The sequence below is a fragment of the Vicugna pacos genome, chromosome 31 (assembly GCF_048564905.1).
Source record: "Vicugna pacos chromosome 31, VicPac4, whole genome shotgun sequence".
Taxonomy (NCBI): domain Eukaryota; kingdom Metazoa; phylum Chordata; class Mammalia; order Artiodactyla; family Camelidae; genus Vicugna; species Vicugna pacos.
Window position 1 is genome coordinate 21,653,787 of NC_133017.1, and position 18,358 is coordinate 21,672,144.

Below are 18,358 nucleotides of genomic sequence, written 5' to 3' on the forward strand. Positions count from 1 at the left end.
CCCGCGTTCCCCGGCGCCACCGCCACCGCGTGTCGCCGCCGCCGCCGCTGCAGAGTGTCGCTGCTCCGCCGCGCGCCCGCGCCCCGCGCCGCCAGCGCCTGGGAGCCGGAGCGCCGAGCCCCGGGTGGAGGAGAGGGGCGCGGGCGCGAGAGCCGCGGCGAGGGAGCCGCGAAGGGGGAAGGGGGCGGGCGGAGGGAGGAGCAGGGAGAGGGAGAAGGGGGAGGGAGAGGAGAGCGAGGGAGAGCCGGAGAGAGCGGGAGCAAAGAGCGAGAGCCAGGGAGAGAAGAGGGAGGGAGAGGAGACACACAGGCACGCAGAGACACACGGTCACTGGAATTCCATTAGAAAAAAGTGACACGAGCAGGGGTTAGCGGGAGAAGATCTCTTTGAATCTTCCCTTCGTCTTGTGCGAAAGAAGCGACTCCGGTCTGTCGTCCTCGAAGCTCCCACTGGATTGTTCCTAGGCGCTGACACCCGTCGGTGGATTTCTTTCCTATGTGCGTTTTGTTCTGACCCCCGCCCTCGCCGCTTCCTTCTAGCCCTTCACTCTCAGATCGCCTCTCCCCCACCTCCCCAGTCCCCTCCCGGGAAGCGCAGCGGAATCGGACCCGCGGGGACTCGCGCCTTCCCGGACGAGCCGAGGGGAGGGCAGACCTGAGGACCAGCTGCCGGCTTGAAAGCAGATACACACACAAATACGTGTATATTTGATTTTACTGGGCAAAGGGGGGCGTCGAGAGGCAGCCCACCGCCCTCCATTCCCACATCGCCTCCAGCCAGAGGCGAGAATCGCAGGACTCAGGATCTTCCTCGGTGGACTAGCTGGGATCTCCGCATTGGATTTGGGGCTGACTATCGTTGCTTGGCTATTATTATTGTTGTTGTTGTTGTTTTTATCCAAGGGAGAAAGACAAAAAAACTGTGGGATTTATTTAACATGATCTTGGCAAACGCCTTCTGCCTCTTCTTCTTTTTAGGTGAGTACCTGCGGGCGGCGAGGGCAGCGTGTCCGCCGGAAGCCTGGGGACGGGGGCGGGGGGGCGCCGCGCGGGCCGCGCGTTCGGGCGCGAGCGAGCAGTCGGGAACGCCGGGGGCGAGCGGGCTGCCGGCGGGGGACGGACCCGCGGGCGCCGCGGAACCGAGCGGGGCGGGCGGCGAGGATGCGGGCGGAGGGACGCGAGCCGCGGCTGGCTGGTTACGCGGGGGATTGGGAAGGAGACTTAGAACACCCAGACCGTCCCCGCACACACGCTCGCTCACTCACACGCAGTGGTAGCGCTCATCTGCCTCCAAATAATTGGGTTCAAATTGCCGCAACTTAAGGAAAAAAAAAATCCAACTCTTGATCTGGAAGAGAGCAGGGGAGAGGCTCAGTGTCGGGGAGAGAAAAAGCCTGCCAGCCCACCCTTTCCCGGCGGCTCCCCTAGTCGATCGCGGTGGGGGGCATGGGTTTCTCCAGGAGCTCCTGGTTGGACATCTGTGGGGGCAGCGCTGGCAGCCTTCCCCCACCTGCCAATCAGCCTCTGGAGAACGCACCCCGCTTCCCACTCTCCGAACCCCTTCTCAACCGCTCCACTCCCTGGAACACTTTTCAAGTTTCTCCCCGCCCTATACCCTCCCTCCTGCCCAGACCCGAGCCAGATGAATGGGCTGGAGTGGGGGGTTTCCAGCCACTGTTCATTGCCTTCCCTTTGCCACCTCGGGGGCAGGGGACCCCCTGGCTGGTGGGAAGACATGGGAGGGAGGCCGAAGTTTGCTTCCCTTGGGTGAAGGAGAGGGGTGAGGGAAAAAAAATCTAACCAGAACAAAGACCCCTGCTCATTCCATAAGCCCCCTCTCCAAAGGGCAAGGGGAGGGGCTGCCTGGTGCCCCCAACCCTGTCAGTCTCTTTCCCACCCCAAATTCCCAACCCCTTCCTTACCCTCTTTTTGTGCCATGTGAATTCTCAGCTGCTGGGGAAACAAGGGTGTAGAGTGGGCATTCTTGAGGGTGCAGGTGAGGAATAGGGGTGTTTGCAAGGCTGTGCGCTGACCTGGAGTCCCAGGCCAGGCTGCTGCCCTAGTAGGTGCTCCAGAGAGGGAGCTGGGTGACAGTGTGCGTGGGTCCAAGGAGCACACAGCTACTTCAGTGTGGGTGCTGCTCCCACCACCCTGGTCTGCCTCTCAGCCGGTGGTGAGTGAGGCTGCCCAGCTGGGGCATGAGGGCACCCTTTTCCTTCTGATGGAGGGGAGAAGGGAGGCTGGGGGCTAGGTGCTGGTCACTGAAAGACATGGGGAGGGGCATCTAGTAAGTGTCCTCCTGACTAGGACTGAGGATTCGAGTTGAGGCAGTTGGCCCTGGGCCCTTTGCCAGCCCTTCTTCTTCCCCCTCCAGCAGGGGGTTGGCCCTGGGCCCTTTGCCAGCCCTTCTTCTTCCCCCTCGAGCAGGCCCCAGGTCCCCAGGAGGCCAGGCCCTGCTCTAGGGTGTGGCCTTCACTGTCCTGCCTCCCTGAGCTAGAGGTGGCTTTTCTCTGGGCCAAGCGGGGTGGGAGGGGCTGAGGGAGGAAACTGGGAAGGTGCCCCGGGTCCACGGCGCTCCTGCAGCCTTTCCCAGCAACCCTCTGTAAGCAAGACTCTCTCTCCGAAGGGGCTATTATAAAACCTGACCTTTTCTCCCACTGCCGGTTTGGAAACAGCTTTCTGGGGCCAAAAAAAAACCGAGCAGGGCCAGGAAGAAAAGAAAATTGTATTTCAGGAAAAGCAGCTAGATTGCCTGCTTCTAAGCTGGACGTGCCCCTGGCCGGCAGGACTCCCAGGTGTGGGTGTCTTCCCTTCCCAGGACCCCGGGTGGAGGAGAGCAGCGCGGTGGAGGGGGGCCTCCGTCACCTCCAGGCCCTGTCTTGCCCCCATGCTGCAGGCAAGCCTGTTCCAGCTGTGGGAGCCGAGGAGTGACTGTGCTCCTGCGCACGTGTGGGTGTGCCGGGGGTCTGTTCAGAGATGCCTTCCCAGGTGTCTGTGACCCTGGTGAGAGGACGGGGTGACAGCAAGGAGGGTTGGTCGGCATCCTCTTAGGTTGGAGACTTTCAGTTCCCTTCCCTTGAGAAGTCCCTTTCTGAAGCTGGGGTGCGGGGTTAACTGGGTGACCACAGGACACTGACAGGCTCTGAATTAGGCCAGCCAAGATCAAGGGAGAGGTTTGCTGTTAAGGAAATTTCAGCCGCAGGGCCCTTTCCTGGTGAGGAGCCCGCAGTTAGGAGTTGGTTGGAAACTCCACTTTGAGGAGAGGTTTTCTGGAGCTTGCGAGGTGGTGGGCCGTTTGCGTTGGGGGTATAGGGAAGCCCGTTCCTAGGAGCCAGGGCCTTTGGCGTGCCCCTCCCCAGCTTCCGAGTGAGGTCTAGGGGTGGAGAGGCCTTTCTGGTCCAGTCTTCTTGACCTCCAGTGTTGACAAGCTCAGAGAGAAAATGAGATGGGGAAGTGATGGGGGAGCATTCTTGCTGGTCAGAGGGCCCACCCGCCACTGTCATTCTAGCTCTGTGGGGGCACTGGATGCATGAGGGGGATTTTGGTTCTGTGTGGTCTCCCTGCATCTTTAGAAATTGTTCCACGTGTCTTTGCTTTTCTTGAGGGATCTAAGTCTCCTCCTGACCTAGAATTGGGAGCAGCACCAGGATGTCCCACAACCTTTACTCTCCTAGAATTCTCGGCCAAAGGTGCCACATCGCCGTGATTTCTTTCTCTGGCTGGGCTTGATTGGTTCTGGGGGTCATGACACCAACCAGAAGGGTCAGAGACAGGTGGCAGTCAGGGGGTTTGGCCGGAAGGTGCACCGGCTCTCTGCAGAGCATCTCCCTGCCCTGGGAGCTGGCGGGATGAGGGAAGCCCTTGCTTTTGGCTCAGGCACTCAGGATACTGTAAGGATCATCCCTTGGGGCTCTAGACCCCACCTGTAGGGCAGGGCAGAAGGGTCCCTGTTATCCCAAATCCCTAGGCTAACTTCCTGACCTTTAAGCCTGTGGAGGATGCCCCTTTCTCATTTTACTTAAGACAGTGCAGCCTCAGGCAAAGCTAAGGTGGCAGGCCGTCAGGAGCCTGCTGGGATGCTGGGGTGAGTGAAGCCAGTGAAAGACCCAGGGCTGGGCTGGTCTTGAGGCTCCAGCAGGCTGGCCAGCTGGCTGGCTAGATGGGGCAGCAGGTGACAGCGAGGCTGGGTCAGCTCAGCTGCTTCTGGGTGGCCCAGATGCACCCAAGTCCTGCTCAGGGACCTAGGAATTTGCTGAAGTCGGGCAATCAAGCTGCTGCCTGGGCTTGGGTGGAGGACTCTTCTCCAGCCTGCGCCTGAGCAGATGCTCCACTGTCTGTGCCCACATGCCACGATGGCTTCTTCTGCGATCTTAGCCTTGCTACAGCCGTCAGCTCCTCCTCTCGCGAGGCAGAGGTATGGTCAGAGGGAGAAGGGAAATCTTTTGCTCTGGACCCTGAGGCCTTCTCCCCTCCAGCCCCGCCCCCTGCTCTCCTCCTGGGGTAGCCTGGCCTTCCAGGCCCCCATTCTGTTTCCTTTCCCTTCAGCGGCTGTCGGGTGACAGGCTTGCGGTGCAGCTCTCTGCCTCTAGGTGTCGCTGTCTCCCTGCGGTAGCTGCCCCCTGAGCGGGGCCTCCTGGGGGGAAGGAGTGAGAAGTGGTCGCTGTGGGTAGAGATGGGGGGGGGGGGGGGATCTACGGGATTCTGAGGAAGGGGGACTTCTGCCTAGAATCTTTTTATGTTTGGGGGCAGAGTGGAGTAGAGGAAGCCTCCCAGATCACTCCTCGAATCTTGGAAAAGCCAGTCTTGGCTCTGGGTGGTGATGTGGCCCTTTCCTGGGGGCAGGATCTGAGCCAGGGGCTTAGAGAAGACAGGGGACAGGGAAGGTGTCTGTGTCTAGAGGAAACCTTTTAGGGAGCTTGCTTTTGAAAGGACCAAGTGCCTTTTCCCTGTCCTTCCCCTCCGAATCTCCTTCCCCGACCCCTTCCCTTCCGGGGACTGTGGGTTTGGACATTTGGGGCCATGGGTCAGGAGGGTGGACTGAGTTTTGCTCGTTCACCATTGGGGAGGTGAGGCTCCATGTGTAAGGCCAGGGTCAGCTTGCAATTGACTTATTATTCGGCTTCTAGGAAGAAGGAAAAAAAGGAGAGACAGAGGGGAGTGTGTATTAGGGGAGGATGGGGAGGAGAGGAAGAAAGAGAAAAATAATGGGAGAGGGAGAGAGGGAGAGAGGTGAGGGGGATTGAAATGGAGTCTCTGGGCCTGCAGCATTCCCTGGGGCTGGGGCTGGGGTGGAACCGTCTGGGGATGGTGTGCGGTGCGTGCTGCCTCTGGCTGCACTGCTGGAATGGCATGTGTGGAGGGTGGGGCCCCCAGGAAAATGCCTCCCTCTGGGTTCACCTCGCCCATGGGGTCAGGTAGTCTCTCCCCGTCTCCTCATGAATTCTAGGAACCCAGATGGAGAGACTGGGGGGTCAGAGGGGCCTGTTCAGCCTGCGTGTGACCTTGAGTTGTCATTTCCCTTCTTTGGGCCTCAGTTTCCCCAGGGTGAAGTGCAGGCGCAGGCTGACTGCCATCTCTAAGGGCCTAACGGGCTCAGATTTAAGTCATCTGCTGCTGTGTTCAAAGCTTAGCTCAGTGCCTCGGCTGGACCTCGGCTGGACCTGAGGTTGCCGGGAAGAGGCCTGGGTGCTCTGAAAGTGAGATGCCGCTCTGCGCACCCCAGGAGGCCCTGGGGCCACCAGCCCTCTGCCGAGGCCACCAGCTCTCCGCTGAGGCCGTGGCATCCTTCTCTGGCCTCCTGGCGTCTCAGACTGTCTGTGGTCTTGTTCGGGCCTCTGGCTTTTCTGTGCTGCGCTCCCAGGCCCAGGGAGTCAGGTGGAACCAGGGCAGAGAGTGACTTTCCTCCTTTGGCTTTGAGGAGGGATGGTGGCATCGTGGGGTCTTTTAGCAGCCCTTGCTCTGACCCTCTGTCTGTCGGGGAGGGCTGCCTTCAGTCGGCCTCGATGTACGCCGAGTAGAATGGGTGCGATGCTCCCAGAAGGGCCCAAGCCCCCAGGCCTGCCTCTGGGGTGGGAGCCTGCGGCGCCCCTCATTCATGCTTGTCTTCCCTCCCCACCACCCAGACGAGACCCTCCGCTCTTTGGCCAGCCCTTCCTCCCTGCAGGGCCCCGAGCTCCACGGCTGGCGCCCCCCAGTGGACTGTGTCCGGGCCAATGAGCTGTGTGCGGCCGAATCCAACTGCAGCTCTCGCTACCGCACGCTGAGGCAGTGCCTGGCGGGCCGGGATCGCAACACGATGCTGGCCAACAAGGAGTGCCAGGCGGCCCTGGAGGTGCTGCAGGAGAGCCCGCTGTACGACTGCCGCTGCAAGCGGGGCATGAAGAAGGAGCTGCAGTGCCTGCAGATCTACTGGAGCATCCACCTGGGGCTGACCGAGGGTAAGCCCGGCGGGGCCTCGACGGAGGCACAGGGGTGAGGGTGGTGGCTGTGTGGGGCCAGGGTGCAGCGGGAGGGCCTGGTAACCGGGTGGACTGGCCAGCTCTCTCTCTCTCCATCTGCCTGGGGAACCTGGAACCCAGAGGAAGTAGCTGCCAGACCCAGGAGGGCAGCTGTTGTTTGAGACAGGGAGGAGAGAGGATGAGGCGGTGGTTGGGGGAAGGAGAAAGGGCCGGGGGGGCAGGAGAGGAAGTAAACCAGGGATGGCTGGATGGCTGTGTGGAGCAGTAACAAGAGAAGGTGAGGCCAGGGTACCCAGGTAGATGGAGATGTGAGGACCAACAAGAGAGAAGGGGCAGGTGCCTGCGTGTGGAGCTGTGAGCTGTGCCCAAGAGTAGACCAGCCCCTGCCACACCCTGATGGGTCTCCTGCCTTCCTGCTCCCAGGAGGCCTGCCTTTCAGGTGGCTTCCTGACCCCACGCCTGGAACTAGGCAGCTTCACCAGAGCTCAGAGCAGCCTGGGCCAGCCTGCCTCCAAGGCCCGAGGCAGACCTGCCAGCCCCTCCCCCAACAACCACGTCCCCCCTCCCTCCTCCTCCAGACTGGAGGGTGGAGTATTTGCATATAATGGGGGACGGCTGGCCACCTGGGTCAGACGTTCATTTAGTAATTCAGCCCCTGCTTATGGAGAGTCAACTGCCTGCTAGGCATTGTGGGAACATCAGAACTGCCGGGGCAGCGTCTTCCTTCATGGAGCTCGTAGCCTGGGAGGGTGCAGGTAAGTAAGGGGCTTTCTGTCCTTTGGTGGCGTGAAAGCGCTGGGTGCTGTGGTAGCTCCCAGAAGGGGCATCTGACCCCTTTTCACAAAATCTAAAGGGCCTTCCTGGAGGAGGCAGCCTCCGAGCTGAGACTGAAGAGTGAGCTGCAGTCACCTGGCGAAGGAATATGGGAGGAGTGCAGGAGGCGGAGGGAGAGCGTGGGCCAAGGCTTGGACGTGAGAGAGCTGAACTCGCTCACAGGCCTGCCAGTCGCTCAGTATGGTCCAGGCGGCTGGGAGTGGGGCTGGGTGAGGAGACCAGCACGTCTGGAAGGTTGTACGTGATGTCTCGGCCTCAGGACAGTGTTCACGTGGTCCCAGTGAGGAGAGTAGGTGGGAGAGACTGGAGGCCGCCTCTGTGACACAGGCCAGGAACAATGGCAGCTGACGAGGCGGTGGCAGGAAAGAAGGCTCTAAGTGCTGTTCCCGTGGTAGAGTCAACAGGTCTTGTGGAGGGCCAGAGGAGTCTGGGAGGGCCCCCTGTGTTCTGTCCTGGGTGTGTGATGGGGCTGTTCACTGGAAGCCGTGAAGGTTTTGAATTGGGGATGGGCTGGGAGATGATGGGTTTATTCTGGGGTGGGTGCCCCTCACTGGCCCTGCCCGCACACGGCTGGGTGTGCAGGGCTGGAGCTCAGGTGAGGAAGGGGGACTGGGCATAGGGTTTAGAAGTGGCCGTCAGCCTGCAGGTGGTAACCGGGGCCAAGGGAGAGGGTGCAGTCTCTGGGGGGTGGTCAGGGACAGAGCCCTAGGACTGCTGACATTTGAAGTGACCGCAGACTCTACAGGAGGGTCACTCTCAGAGGAAGGCGTGTCAGCAGCCTCCAAGACTTTAGATCCAGCAGGAGAGGGGTGGAAAGGGTCCCTGAGGTCCTTGAGGTGAGCACCTGAGGTGGCTGCTGGGAGCAGAAGCCTGGTTGGGGGTAAGGGCTGGGGCGGCAGGGAGCTGGGAATGACCGCTGTGGACAAGTCAGATTTTGTTGTGAAGATGGCAGAGGAACAAAAGATAACTTTTTAAAATAAAAGATGCGAGAGGGTTGAGCAGTGTAAATTCTGAGGGAGGGCAGTAGCGATGGAGATGCTCAGGCCACGAGGAGAGAGGGGTGCTCTGTGCAACTGTGCCCTTGGGAGAGGGGAGGGGTGAGCCTGAGATCTGAGCGGCAGATCTGCCTCCAGCTCCCGGAGAGGAGGGAGGAAAGTGGGCTTGGGAGAGGGGTCTGGATAGCGAGGGTTCCAGACCAGTGGCCCAGAGGGTTTAAGGTGCCCTGAAAATAGGAAAAACCCGGCATGGAGTGATTAAGTGTATCACCACCATTAGTAACGAAGTGATTCCTCTGAAATCGGGGGCTCGCCTCTCCCATGTCGAGCAACCTCGAGCCCCAGAACTAGAAGTCAGCAGAGAGAGGGAAGCGGCCTCAGAGCCGGGCATCCCCTTCTCTGTGAGTCAAGGAGCGGTCACCCCCCAGGCTGACTGTGTGCCCAGAACATAAAGGGCCCTGATTCAATGAGCTGGGTTGTTCGCGTACTTGTTTTCTTTGGTTTCCGTCTGAGGGAGACGGGCCAGAAGGTGGGTGGGTGGGTGGGCTTGTTTGCTGCGGGTGCAGGGGGGACCAGGAGGGGATGCAAGAGCTGCCGGCGAGAGAGCCTGGTGGGCCGCCCGAGAACCTTGCCGTCGGAGGGGCTGCCCGGGCATCACTGCATCAGAGCGCTGGGGACCTGGGTCGGAGCCCTGGGCGACCAGAAGGTCTGATGACTGGATTTATGCTGCATTCAGGGCCCCTTCAACCCAGGAGGGCCTGACTGGAGACGCTCGGTTCCAAGTCTTAAGACGGTTTGTCAGTTTACTTACTCACCCAACATCTGTTAAGCACCTACTGTGTGCTTCCGGGGGTGAGAGCACTGGAGAAGCCGTGGTCCCTGTGCTGGTGTGTGCGGCCTGGGAGACTCTGCCCCCAGGCCCACTCTGGAAGGACTGACTCCTGCCTTTCTCCTTGCTCAGAACCCCGCTCCCCTTGCAGATGGCACAGTACCGCCCCCCCACTGGATCTCAGAGCCAGAGGTGGTCTCTGTGCAGGGCTGACCAGGGAAACCCAGGGGCCTTTTAATAGCAGGTGGTGTTTGTCTGAGGGACGGGATCTCCCTGGGCGGGAACTGTTCCTGGCGTGGGGCGAGTGGCCTCCCGGGGAGGCTGCAGGCTTTTCCTCCCTTTTCTTTAAGACACTTTGTAACCTGGTTTGAGCCGGGGTGGGGGGATCGCGGAGAGGAGAACCCACGTGGGTTTGCACTTTGATTCTGGCTTCACTTGGGTCCCTGCTGGTGAGTGCTATTCCCCAGAGACTTGGGCCCGGCTTCTCCCTGTCCCTGAGGCTGAGCTCAGCGGTGCCGGCTGAGGACCCCAGCACGTGGGCAGAGCTGGCCGTGGCGGGAGTGTGGCCTCTGCTGAGCTCCTAGACCGTGCCACCTGCCAAGGACCTGGAGGTCGTCTGGTCCCACCCCCGTTCTGGAGGGGAAGCTGAGGTGCAAGGAGGCGGGTCAGGGCCTTCCTGCAAGCAAGCTGGTGGTGGGGCCAGGGCCCTGACTCCTCATCCAGGCCCCTTCCCGCTGCCCTGGGGGAGAGCTGTGGCCTTGGGCCTGTCTTCCCTTCTGCCATCACTGCCACCATAACCATCAGTATTTACGCAGTGCGGCTGTCACCGTTGGCTGCACGGGGTCTTGAGACCAGGCTTCTTGCTGTCTCCAAAGGTGACACTGAAGTTCAGGGTCACCCTGGGCCTGCAGATGGGAAGAGCAAAAGCCTCTCCCACGAGTCATCTCTCAGGTCATGGCCCCGGAATCTGACATCCTAGATTTGTCTTCAGCCTGGTGGCTGGGCAGGTCTCAGATCTCCCCCTGGTGAATTCCACTGCCAGGGCAGGCGACAGGAGTTCATTTAAATAGGATGGGCCCCTCCCAACCAGTCGTGGAAGAGGCTCTTTTCCCCAGAGACCCACCTCCTGCCGCAGTCAGTCACGCTAGCCTGTCCGTGCCCAGGCTCAGGGCCACGCCAGATGCAGGACAGACGAACAGAGACAGGCTCTGCCCTGGGGTGCAGTCCAGCCGGCAGGAGACTGACGTATGAGAAGTTAAGCAGCAATTGTGCTTGTGTAAGAGCAACTTGGTTTTAAAATAACACTTTTTATTTCGGGGGTCAGTATTTTTAATGTTTAATGGACTCTGGAGCCAATTGGTTGGATTTGAAATCTGGCTCGGCCACTTACCAGCTGTGTGACTTCAGGCAAGTGACTTAATGTCTCTGTGCCCCAGTTCCTTATCAGTAAAATACGGAGAATAATAGTGCCTACCCTCTAGAGAAATTAAGAGGATTACATAGTTAGTACATCTAAAGCACTTTCGTCAGTGCTGGCGTGGAAAGAGCACGATCTAACATCATTTTCATTACAGAACGGCTTCCTAAGCTCTCGTGTTATTTGGCCCCAGCAGATAACCTGGCTAGTCACCCCACCCCGGGGAGTTTCTCCAGGGCTGGTGGGTGGAGTGGAGGATGCTGAGATCATACAGGCCCGGGATGGCCCTGCAGGTCCTGCGGGGAGGTGGGATTGGAGACAGGCCTGAAAGAAGGAATAACCTTTGGAGTAGGTGAGTCGGCAGGGACCAGTGGGCACCCCCTGTGCGGCGTGTGGCCGGGCATAAGGCTGCTCCTGTGAGGTGAAGTGAAGAGCGGGGGCCACTTCTCCAGGGGGAGTGCTCTTCCTCCATGTCCTCTGGGGGCCAGACCCTTCTCTGGGGGTCCGTACTCTCTTCCGGGTCTCTGCCTGGTTCTAGCAGACAGACGCCCGGTCTGCGGACCAGTGGATGGCTGGCTGAGCCTCGAGGGCTAGCCTCTGGGTGACCTCAGGAGCCTGGCTGAACGAGTCCCTTGCAGGCAGGTTCCAAGGCCCTTCTTCCCGAGGCCGGCACCTTCCTGCCGGTGGCCCCCATGGGTGCTGCCCCACATGTGTTCCTCTTTACACAGGGGTTACCTGCCTGTGGCCCTGGGCCCTGGATGGACAGGAAATCAATGTGTGAGGCTGTGGGTCATCACCTGTCTCCCCCGTCCCTTTCACACACACACATTCTGAGTGATTATCCATCGATTTCTCCTCACCATCCAGTCTCGAGAGGATATTTCGTTTCCTGCCGAGGCGCTGGCAGAGGGGGCGGGAGTCCCGATGAGGTGGTGGTGGGTCTCCAGGGCAGCCTGGTGCCATTTATCTCCTGTCACTAGCTTGCTTTTCTGTTCCCTGAGCCTCCGCTGCCCTCCAGAGCGTCCGGTGCACCCCAGGGCCCCCAGGAGAGGGCTGAGAAGCAGCAGGTGGTGGGAAAGGCAGGTAGGGAGTGCAGGAGCCGGGAACCAGTCAGACAGGAGCAGAGGGTCTGGCCTCCACTCAGCAGACCTTTAACCCGGATCCTTTTGGTGACATGATAAAGAACAAAAAGGAAATCCTGTCCCCTTAGCTTGGGCAGGGCCAGCCTGGTGTGATGGGAGGGAGTGCTGGTGTGGGGGCCGGGAAACCAGAGTCTAGCTCAAGCTCTGACTTGAGTTGCTGTGTGACCTCAGGCAGGTTGCTTCACCTCTCTGGGCCATCTCCTGTGAAATGAGGATGTTGTACAGAAGGTTTATGGAGGCCCTTTGGGTTCAAATCCTGGGACTTGTATCTGGCCTTCCATGGGCTATCTCCCCTGTGCCTTCTTTCCAGAAGCATTCAGAAGTCCTCAGAGGGCCCGATGGGCAGGGAGGTCATGAGAGAGACATACAGGCAATTCTGACCTGCTCTGTTCGGCATTCCATTCCTGACCTGCCCCGTGCCGCGCTTTCCCTCCGAGAAGCCTGTGAGCCTGCGTCTCACGTGCTTCTCTCTTCCAGGTGAGGAGTTTTACGAGGCCTCCCCCTACGAGCCGGTGACCGCCCGCCTCTCGGACATCTTCAGGCTTGCTTCCATCTTCTCAGGTGAGTGGGCTCACTGGGGCCTCGCCAGATCTGCTCTGGTCCCCTGGGGCGGCAGATGGAACCTGGGGCTTGGCTCAGGCATCCGCTTGCCAGCCGGCCCCTGAACACCTCTGAGCCTGGGTTCCTCATCTGTAGGAAGGAAACCAGGTTGGGCGCGGCCTGAACCATTTATGGAAATTGCCTAGAATCAGCCTGCCATGGGGTAGGTCTTGAATCCAGAACCCGGGATCAGTCATCTATTTTGTCACCCATCCTGCCTGGCTGGGCCCTTCTTTCCAGCTCTTCTGCTTTGGGCAAGCGGCTGGACCTCTCTGTGCCTCAGTTTCCTCAGTTGTGCGACGGGGAGGGTACCTACCTCGAGGGATGGTCCTGAGGTCTGAGGGTGGGCTCAGTGTGCTACTGCGCATGTGGGAGCGGTTAGCCATGGTTGCCGGTGCCTCATATCACATCCATTCTGCTCCGGGGTTCCCCCTCTTCCCCGAGGGCTCCACTGCTCACATCCCGCTAGGCGGGAGCCTCCGATTCCCAGCCTGTCCTACCTGGGCTTGCCGGGGAGCGAGAAGGCCCATCCGAGCTCCAGCACTGCTCTCTGCAGTCTGTGCGTAAGAGCCCAGAGAGTTTTTTGGTTCTTTCTTCTTGGCCTGGTTCCCTCTGGCCTTTGGGTGGCCAGTGGGCCCAGGGCAGCCTGCCCCTGCTCTGGCCCTGGGGTGGGGGAGACGCTTTCCAGTCTTGGGAGCTCTGTCGGGGCTGGGATGAGCTCTTCCTGGAGTCACCACTGGTGCTCAAAGGGGGCCAGGGTGAAGTTGCTCGTGGGACCCCTGAGTACAGGGCCCCAGGCCTCAGGCTTCCTGGCTCTTTGTGGTGGGATGTGAAGCCTTCCAGAGTTTCCTTTGCTCTAAACCAGGGTTTCTCAGCAGCAGCACCATTGCCATTTGACTGGGGTAATGCTCTTTGTGGCAGGAGCCGTCCTGTGCACTGCAGTGTGTTGGCAGTGTCCCCGGCCTCTCCCCACTGGATGTGGGCAGCAGCACCCCCCCCACTTGTGACAGCCCAGTGTGTTCCCTGGGGGCATGGTCATTGCCAGTGGAGAAGCACCACTCTAAACTGGGAAAGGAGAGACTCTCTGGTGAGACCCCAGCCCTTTCAAATGAAGAATTCTCTAGGACAGTGTTTCTCAAGCCTTTTCTTTCATTATTGCCCCTCTAAGGAGAAAAATAATTCCCTCTAGCTAGAGAAATGCCGTCTGCTTGGGCTGCTGTAACAAGTACCATGGACTGGATAGACTTAAACAACGGAAATGTACGCCCTCCCAGTTCTGGAGGCTGGGGTCCGAGATCAGGGTCTGTCAGAATTCAGTTTCTGGTGAGGGCTCTCTTCCTGGTTTGCTGACAGCAGCCTTCTCACTGTGTCCTCACAGGGCAGGGGTGGGAAGGAAGTGGGCAATTGGAAGGGGAAAATAGAGAAGAGAGAGGAGAGAGGAAAAAAGGGAGAGAGATTGAGAGAGCGAGAGAGGAAGAAAGATTAAGAGAATGAATTTCTTCCTCTTCTTATAAGGACACTAATCCTGTTGCGTTAGGGCCCCACCCTTATGACCTCACTTAACCTTAATCACCTCCTAAAAGCCCTGTCTTCAAATACAGTCATGTTGGGGTTTAGGGCTTCAGCATTTGGGAGTGGGGGGGGACACAATTCAGTCCATGGCAGCAAATGACAAGTGATACAGTTTTGTCAGGTAGGGTTGGGTACTGGAGGCCTGCAAACCATTGTAATATCTACATTTTCTGGCCAACCCAGGAACCCATTTTTGCTCCCTTGCGGGTGACACCTTCCTCTCTGGTTGAGAATGTGTGCTCCAGGGGATTGAGACGGGCTGATACACATGTACCTGGTGGAGACATCCTGGGCCCCATGAAAAGGGAGGCACTGGCCAGAGGCTGACCATCTGGATACAACCTCGGGCCCTGGCGGTGGGCGGGAGTGGTGGTGGGTGGAACAGAGACTTCGAGGATGGCCTGTTCATGGAGCGCCCTGCCCGGGGCTCTCACCATCATCTCGGCAGTGGGGTGAGAGCTGAGGTTCCCTCCTGGCCCTGCCGGTGGGCTCTGTGCTGACTCCCTGAGGAGCCTTGCGCATCCCTCAGGGCTGGACTGGGTGATGGGCTGACTGAGGCCCCTCCTTGTGCACTTTCTGATTCTCGCAGTTGCTGGTTAGTTTTGGATGGAAATCCGCCTTGGGCCACTCCTTCTGAGACAGAGCCTGGGGGCCCCAGCAGATGGAGGAGATGGGTGGCACCCATTTCCTGCCCTGCCAGGAGCTCAGATGCTACTGCCTGGGTAGGGGCCATTGGGTTTACCTCCAGCATTTTGTTTGCCTCCAGGCTTCGTGTTGCTCCCTGTAGGTTGAAGGGCAGAGGCCGTCACCTCAGCCAAGGGCCCTGCTGCTTCCCGGACTGACACCAAGTGTCTTCTGAGCAGAAAATCTTTCTGTAACGGACTTGACACTCCGGGACAAGGGTGTTGACGGGACAAATGAGGAAATTACTGGACCTGCAGCTCATTGAATCAGCTTCCTTTACCTGCTGCTCAGACATAACTGGGCCCCACCTGACCCTGGATCCCTGGCTGTGGGGATGGCTCCCCGCCTGAGGGCAAGGCTCCCCCTCCTGTGGACCCTGCTCCACCCAGAGCAGCCCTGGGGTTGGTGTGTGGGTGCTTCTTTCTGGCGAAATGTGGCCACATAGCTGGTGGTCCGGCCACCAAGAAACCAAGCGAGCGGGCCATGGTTGGGGGGGGCACATAGCAGAGAGAATGCCAGATGGGGAGCCGGGAGCCCCGTTCCAGCACATTCTCTGCATAGATCAGATGATGGGCTTGGGCGGGCCACTTCCCCGCTCCAGAACTTACTTTTCTTCCCTGAAGAAGGAAGGTGTGAGCTTGGAGCAGCCTTGTCTCCCTCCAGGCTCATGGATGGTGGCCATGTCGTTGGCACCAGCGGGACTAGGGCAGCTTGAACCTTAAGGTGGTCACAGGCCTCCGCCTGGCTGCCCGGTGGCCTGAGGGGTGCACCTGCCACCCCACTGTGGCTCAGTGGCTCGGAAGGCCCAGCCTCGATGACCCAAGGTCCTGCACTGATTCTTAAGGACGGGCAAGCCGCCGCCTGGCAGGAGTATATGGAGCCCCTCCCCACTTGCACACACTTACATTTGGCTGTGTGCTGCTCCGCCCCCAGCACTGTCTCTGTGTGGAAGCTCCCTTAGGCTGCACGGCCCCCGGTGGGGCCCAGGGACTCAGAGAAGGGTGCTCTTGTGTCTTCGGGGCTCGGTTGTTACTGTCCTGGAACATGTGTGTGTTCTTCACCTCTGCCCGCTCTCTCTGTGGGGGTTCTTGGAAAGTCCAGCTGGGATTCTGTTAGCCAGGAGGGCTGCCGGGACCCCCCAACACTCTCTGACGCCGAGGCCCTGGGGGAAGGGCGCGTCCTCCCCTGCCCTCTGCCCGCGTCAGAGATGGGTGCTGGGCTCGGTGACCGGGTCTGGGGTTCCTGGTGTCCAGTTAGTCCTGAGTCCACGGCCAGGAGGGGAGCAGTCTCTCTGCCCTGAACCATGGGGACAGTGTTGCTGGAGGCATCCGGGTGCCCTGCCTGGGGCCTTCTAGATGGGAAGGGAGATTTCATGGAGAAGAAGTGAGGTTTGTCCTGTTTCTATGGATTCAGACTTCCCCGGGAACCATGAAACGAGTGTTTCTGGAGGCAGCTACGTGCCCAGGAAGAGTGCGGGCTTGGAGCCAGACAGTGCTGGGTTTTGAATCCTGGCTCAACCGCTTAGGGCAGTGTGATCGTGGGCCTTGCTGGGCTTTTTTGAGCTGTAGTGTCCGTGTTTGTAAAATGAGAATGTGATGCCTGGTAATAGGGGCGGTCCAGAGGACTCCGTGAAGGTGGGCGCAGTGGTGACAGCCGTCCTCTCTGCTGAGGGTGCTCAGTAGAGGTGGGAGGCCTCCTGGGGGCTTGCCGTGGTGGAGGAGCTGAAGTTGAGAGTTCCTCTGCCCTCACACACCTGTGACCCCATGAATCCTGAATCCCAGCTGGTCCCAGCTGGGGAGGCAGGAGAGGATGGAACAAGGTGGAGAGAAGAGAGAAGGCTTCTCAGGGAGAGAAGAGATGGTTCTGGCAGAGAGAGGTTGCAGAGGGGTGAGGCGGATAGTGAACGAAGGGAAGCGCCCCATCCACCTGGGGTGAGGCCATCAAAGTAAGGATGAAGGGCAGTGGTTTCCCTCGGAAGCCGCTGGGCTCTACCTCAGGGAGAGAAGCAGCAGGCAGATGGCCTCCGCTGGGCTGTCAGTGAGCGCGTCCTCTGTGTTCCTGGGGAGGCCAGGGGCCGCCGAGACCTCCAGCATCTGATACCAGCCTTGCCGGATGCCTGGGCACGGAGCCTCGTTATGCAAACACGTCTTGTCTTCTATAGCTAGAAGGGAACTCAGAGATCATCTAAGCCCACCTCTCACCTGACAGCAGTGGAACCGAAGCCCCAAGAGAAGGGACAGACTAGACTGGCATGCAGTCCTGCTTCTTCCGCTGCCCAGTGTGTCCCTCAGGCGGGTGCCTCACCTCTAAGTCCCAGTTTCCTCTTGCACAGACACGGGGCTGATAGCAACACCTACCTGCTCGGGTGTTTGTGAGGACTAAATGAGGATCTGCAGAGAGATGCCGGTCCAGTGTCTGGCGTATCGCACTAAAATGCGTAGCTACCTAAAGCTGACTGTGGAGTGGCTTCTCCAAGGGCTGCTGGCAGGCTGGGGCGGGCTGGCCTGGAGCGTGCGTCTGGGAGATGGGGGCGTGGCTTTGGTGATGTCATGCTGCTTCCTGCCCCCGATAGTGCTGGGCGGGGCCTGGAGTGGGAGGTGACTGAGTGATTTTCAGGGTCAGTAGGTCCTTTGGGCTGAGCTGCTGTGGCCTTAGCTGCAGCTAAGGGGACACAGGGAGGCTGGCAGGAGGCCTGGGCCTGGGACCTTTGTGGGTTGGGAGAAGAAGCGATGGGTGGTGAGACCCTCAGTTGGCTGGCGAGCAAGCCTTAGGGGTGGGCCATCTTGCTTGGATGGAGCCAGGAGAGGCCTGGGGAAAGTTCTGGTTGGAGCTCCAGTGGCCCCTTTCTTGGGGGCTTAGGAGAGGAGGGAACCTACCCGTGCCAAGAAGCCTTACTGATGGCGCCTGAGAGATACCACCCTTCTGCTCCACGTCCTCGCACTTGGTTCTTATTACAGAGCTCACGCTCGTGTGCTGGGCGCACACGTGTGATTGTGGGCGTGGGTCTGTGTCCCTGCACCCACGCCGCTCCGTGTTCCCCGGGTGCCCAGCGCTGTGCTGCGCTCCTGACGTGTGCCCACAGAGGGTCCTGGAATAGAGGGCGGAGGTGGGCTTGGAGGCCTGCTAGTCCTAGTTGGAATCTTGGCCTGGCCCTACCGGCTGGTGGTCCACAGGGTGGGTCACTGGACCCCTCTGAACTTCATTTTCTCATCTGTAAAGTGGAGCCCGCAAGGATGGGCGATGACGCGTGCCCGGCTCCCCCACTGGGCACCGGAGCCCAGAAGCTCCCTAGATGGTGGCCACGGGTGACGCGGTCGGGGGCTGGCGGGAGCCAGTGGTTTAGTGTGAGCTCTGAGACCTGCACCAGGAAGGATCCAGTGGTCCAGGCAAGTCTGAGGTGCCCCGCGTGGGCTTCATGTCAGCTGTGCTGGAGGTTTTGAGAAGGGTGGGGTACCCCTGATGGCTTCATGGAAGAGATGGCGCTGGGGCTGGATCTCAGAGGAAACCTGGCATCTTCAGTGTGTTCCAGACACTTCCTAAGACACTGCTTTGAAAGGAATCAGACCATGTCCTCACTAGCCAGCGGTGCACGCAGACGCCACTTAGACACCCAGTACGTGGTTTACTGATGGCGGTAGTGTCGCCCCGAGAGCTGGAGGGAGGCTGCAGTTGGCGGTGCCGGGGGAAATCAGGAGGGTCTTGGAAGAGGAGACAGCGGGATCTGGGAATGACACTCCTGGCAGCACCGTGCCCGGAGGCCAGGCTCAGAAGGAACCACACACCTTCTGGGCCTGGTGGGCTTGGAGGACAGTGACTGGAGACCCTTGG

The 18,358-nt window shown here is 59.7% G+C and overlaps 1 protein-coding gene across 2 annotated transcripts in view; it reads left to right on the plus strand.

The window, feature by feature from the left end:
- The first annotated feature begins 212 nt into the window (after positions 1-212).
- GFRA2 (GDNF family receptor alpha 2) overlaps positions 213-18,358 on the plus strand; it is an 82,238-nt gene continuing 64,092 nt past the window's right edge. Inside the window, exons 1-3 of one of the 2 annotated variants that reach the window (XM_072952561.1) lie at positions 213-977; positions 6,122-6,436; positions 12,152-12,235. In XM_072952561.1, coding sequence (XP_072808662.1) covers positions 938-977; positions 6,122-6,436; positions 12,152-12,235 — 439 coding nt within the window. In that variant the 5' untranslated portion in view covers positions 213-937. The remainder of the gene's footprint in view (positions 978-6,121; positions 6,437-12,151; positions 12,236-18,358) is intronic. The other variant, XM_072952562.1, reaches the window with a different exon arrangement.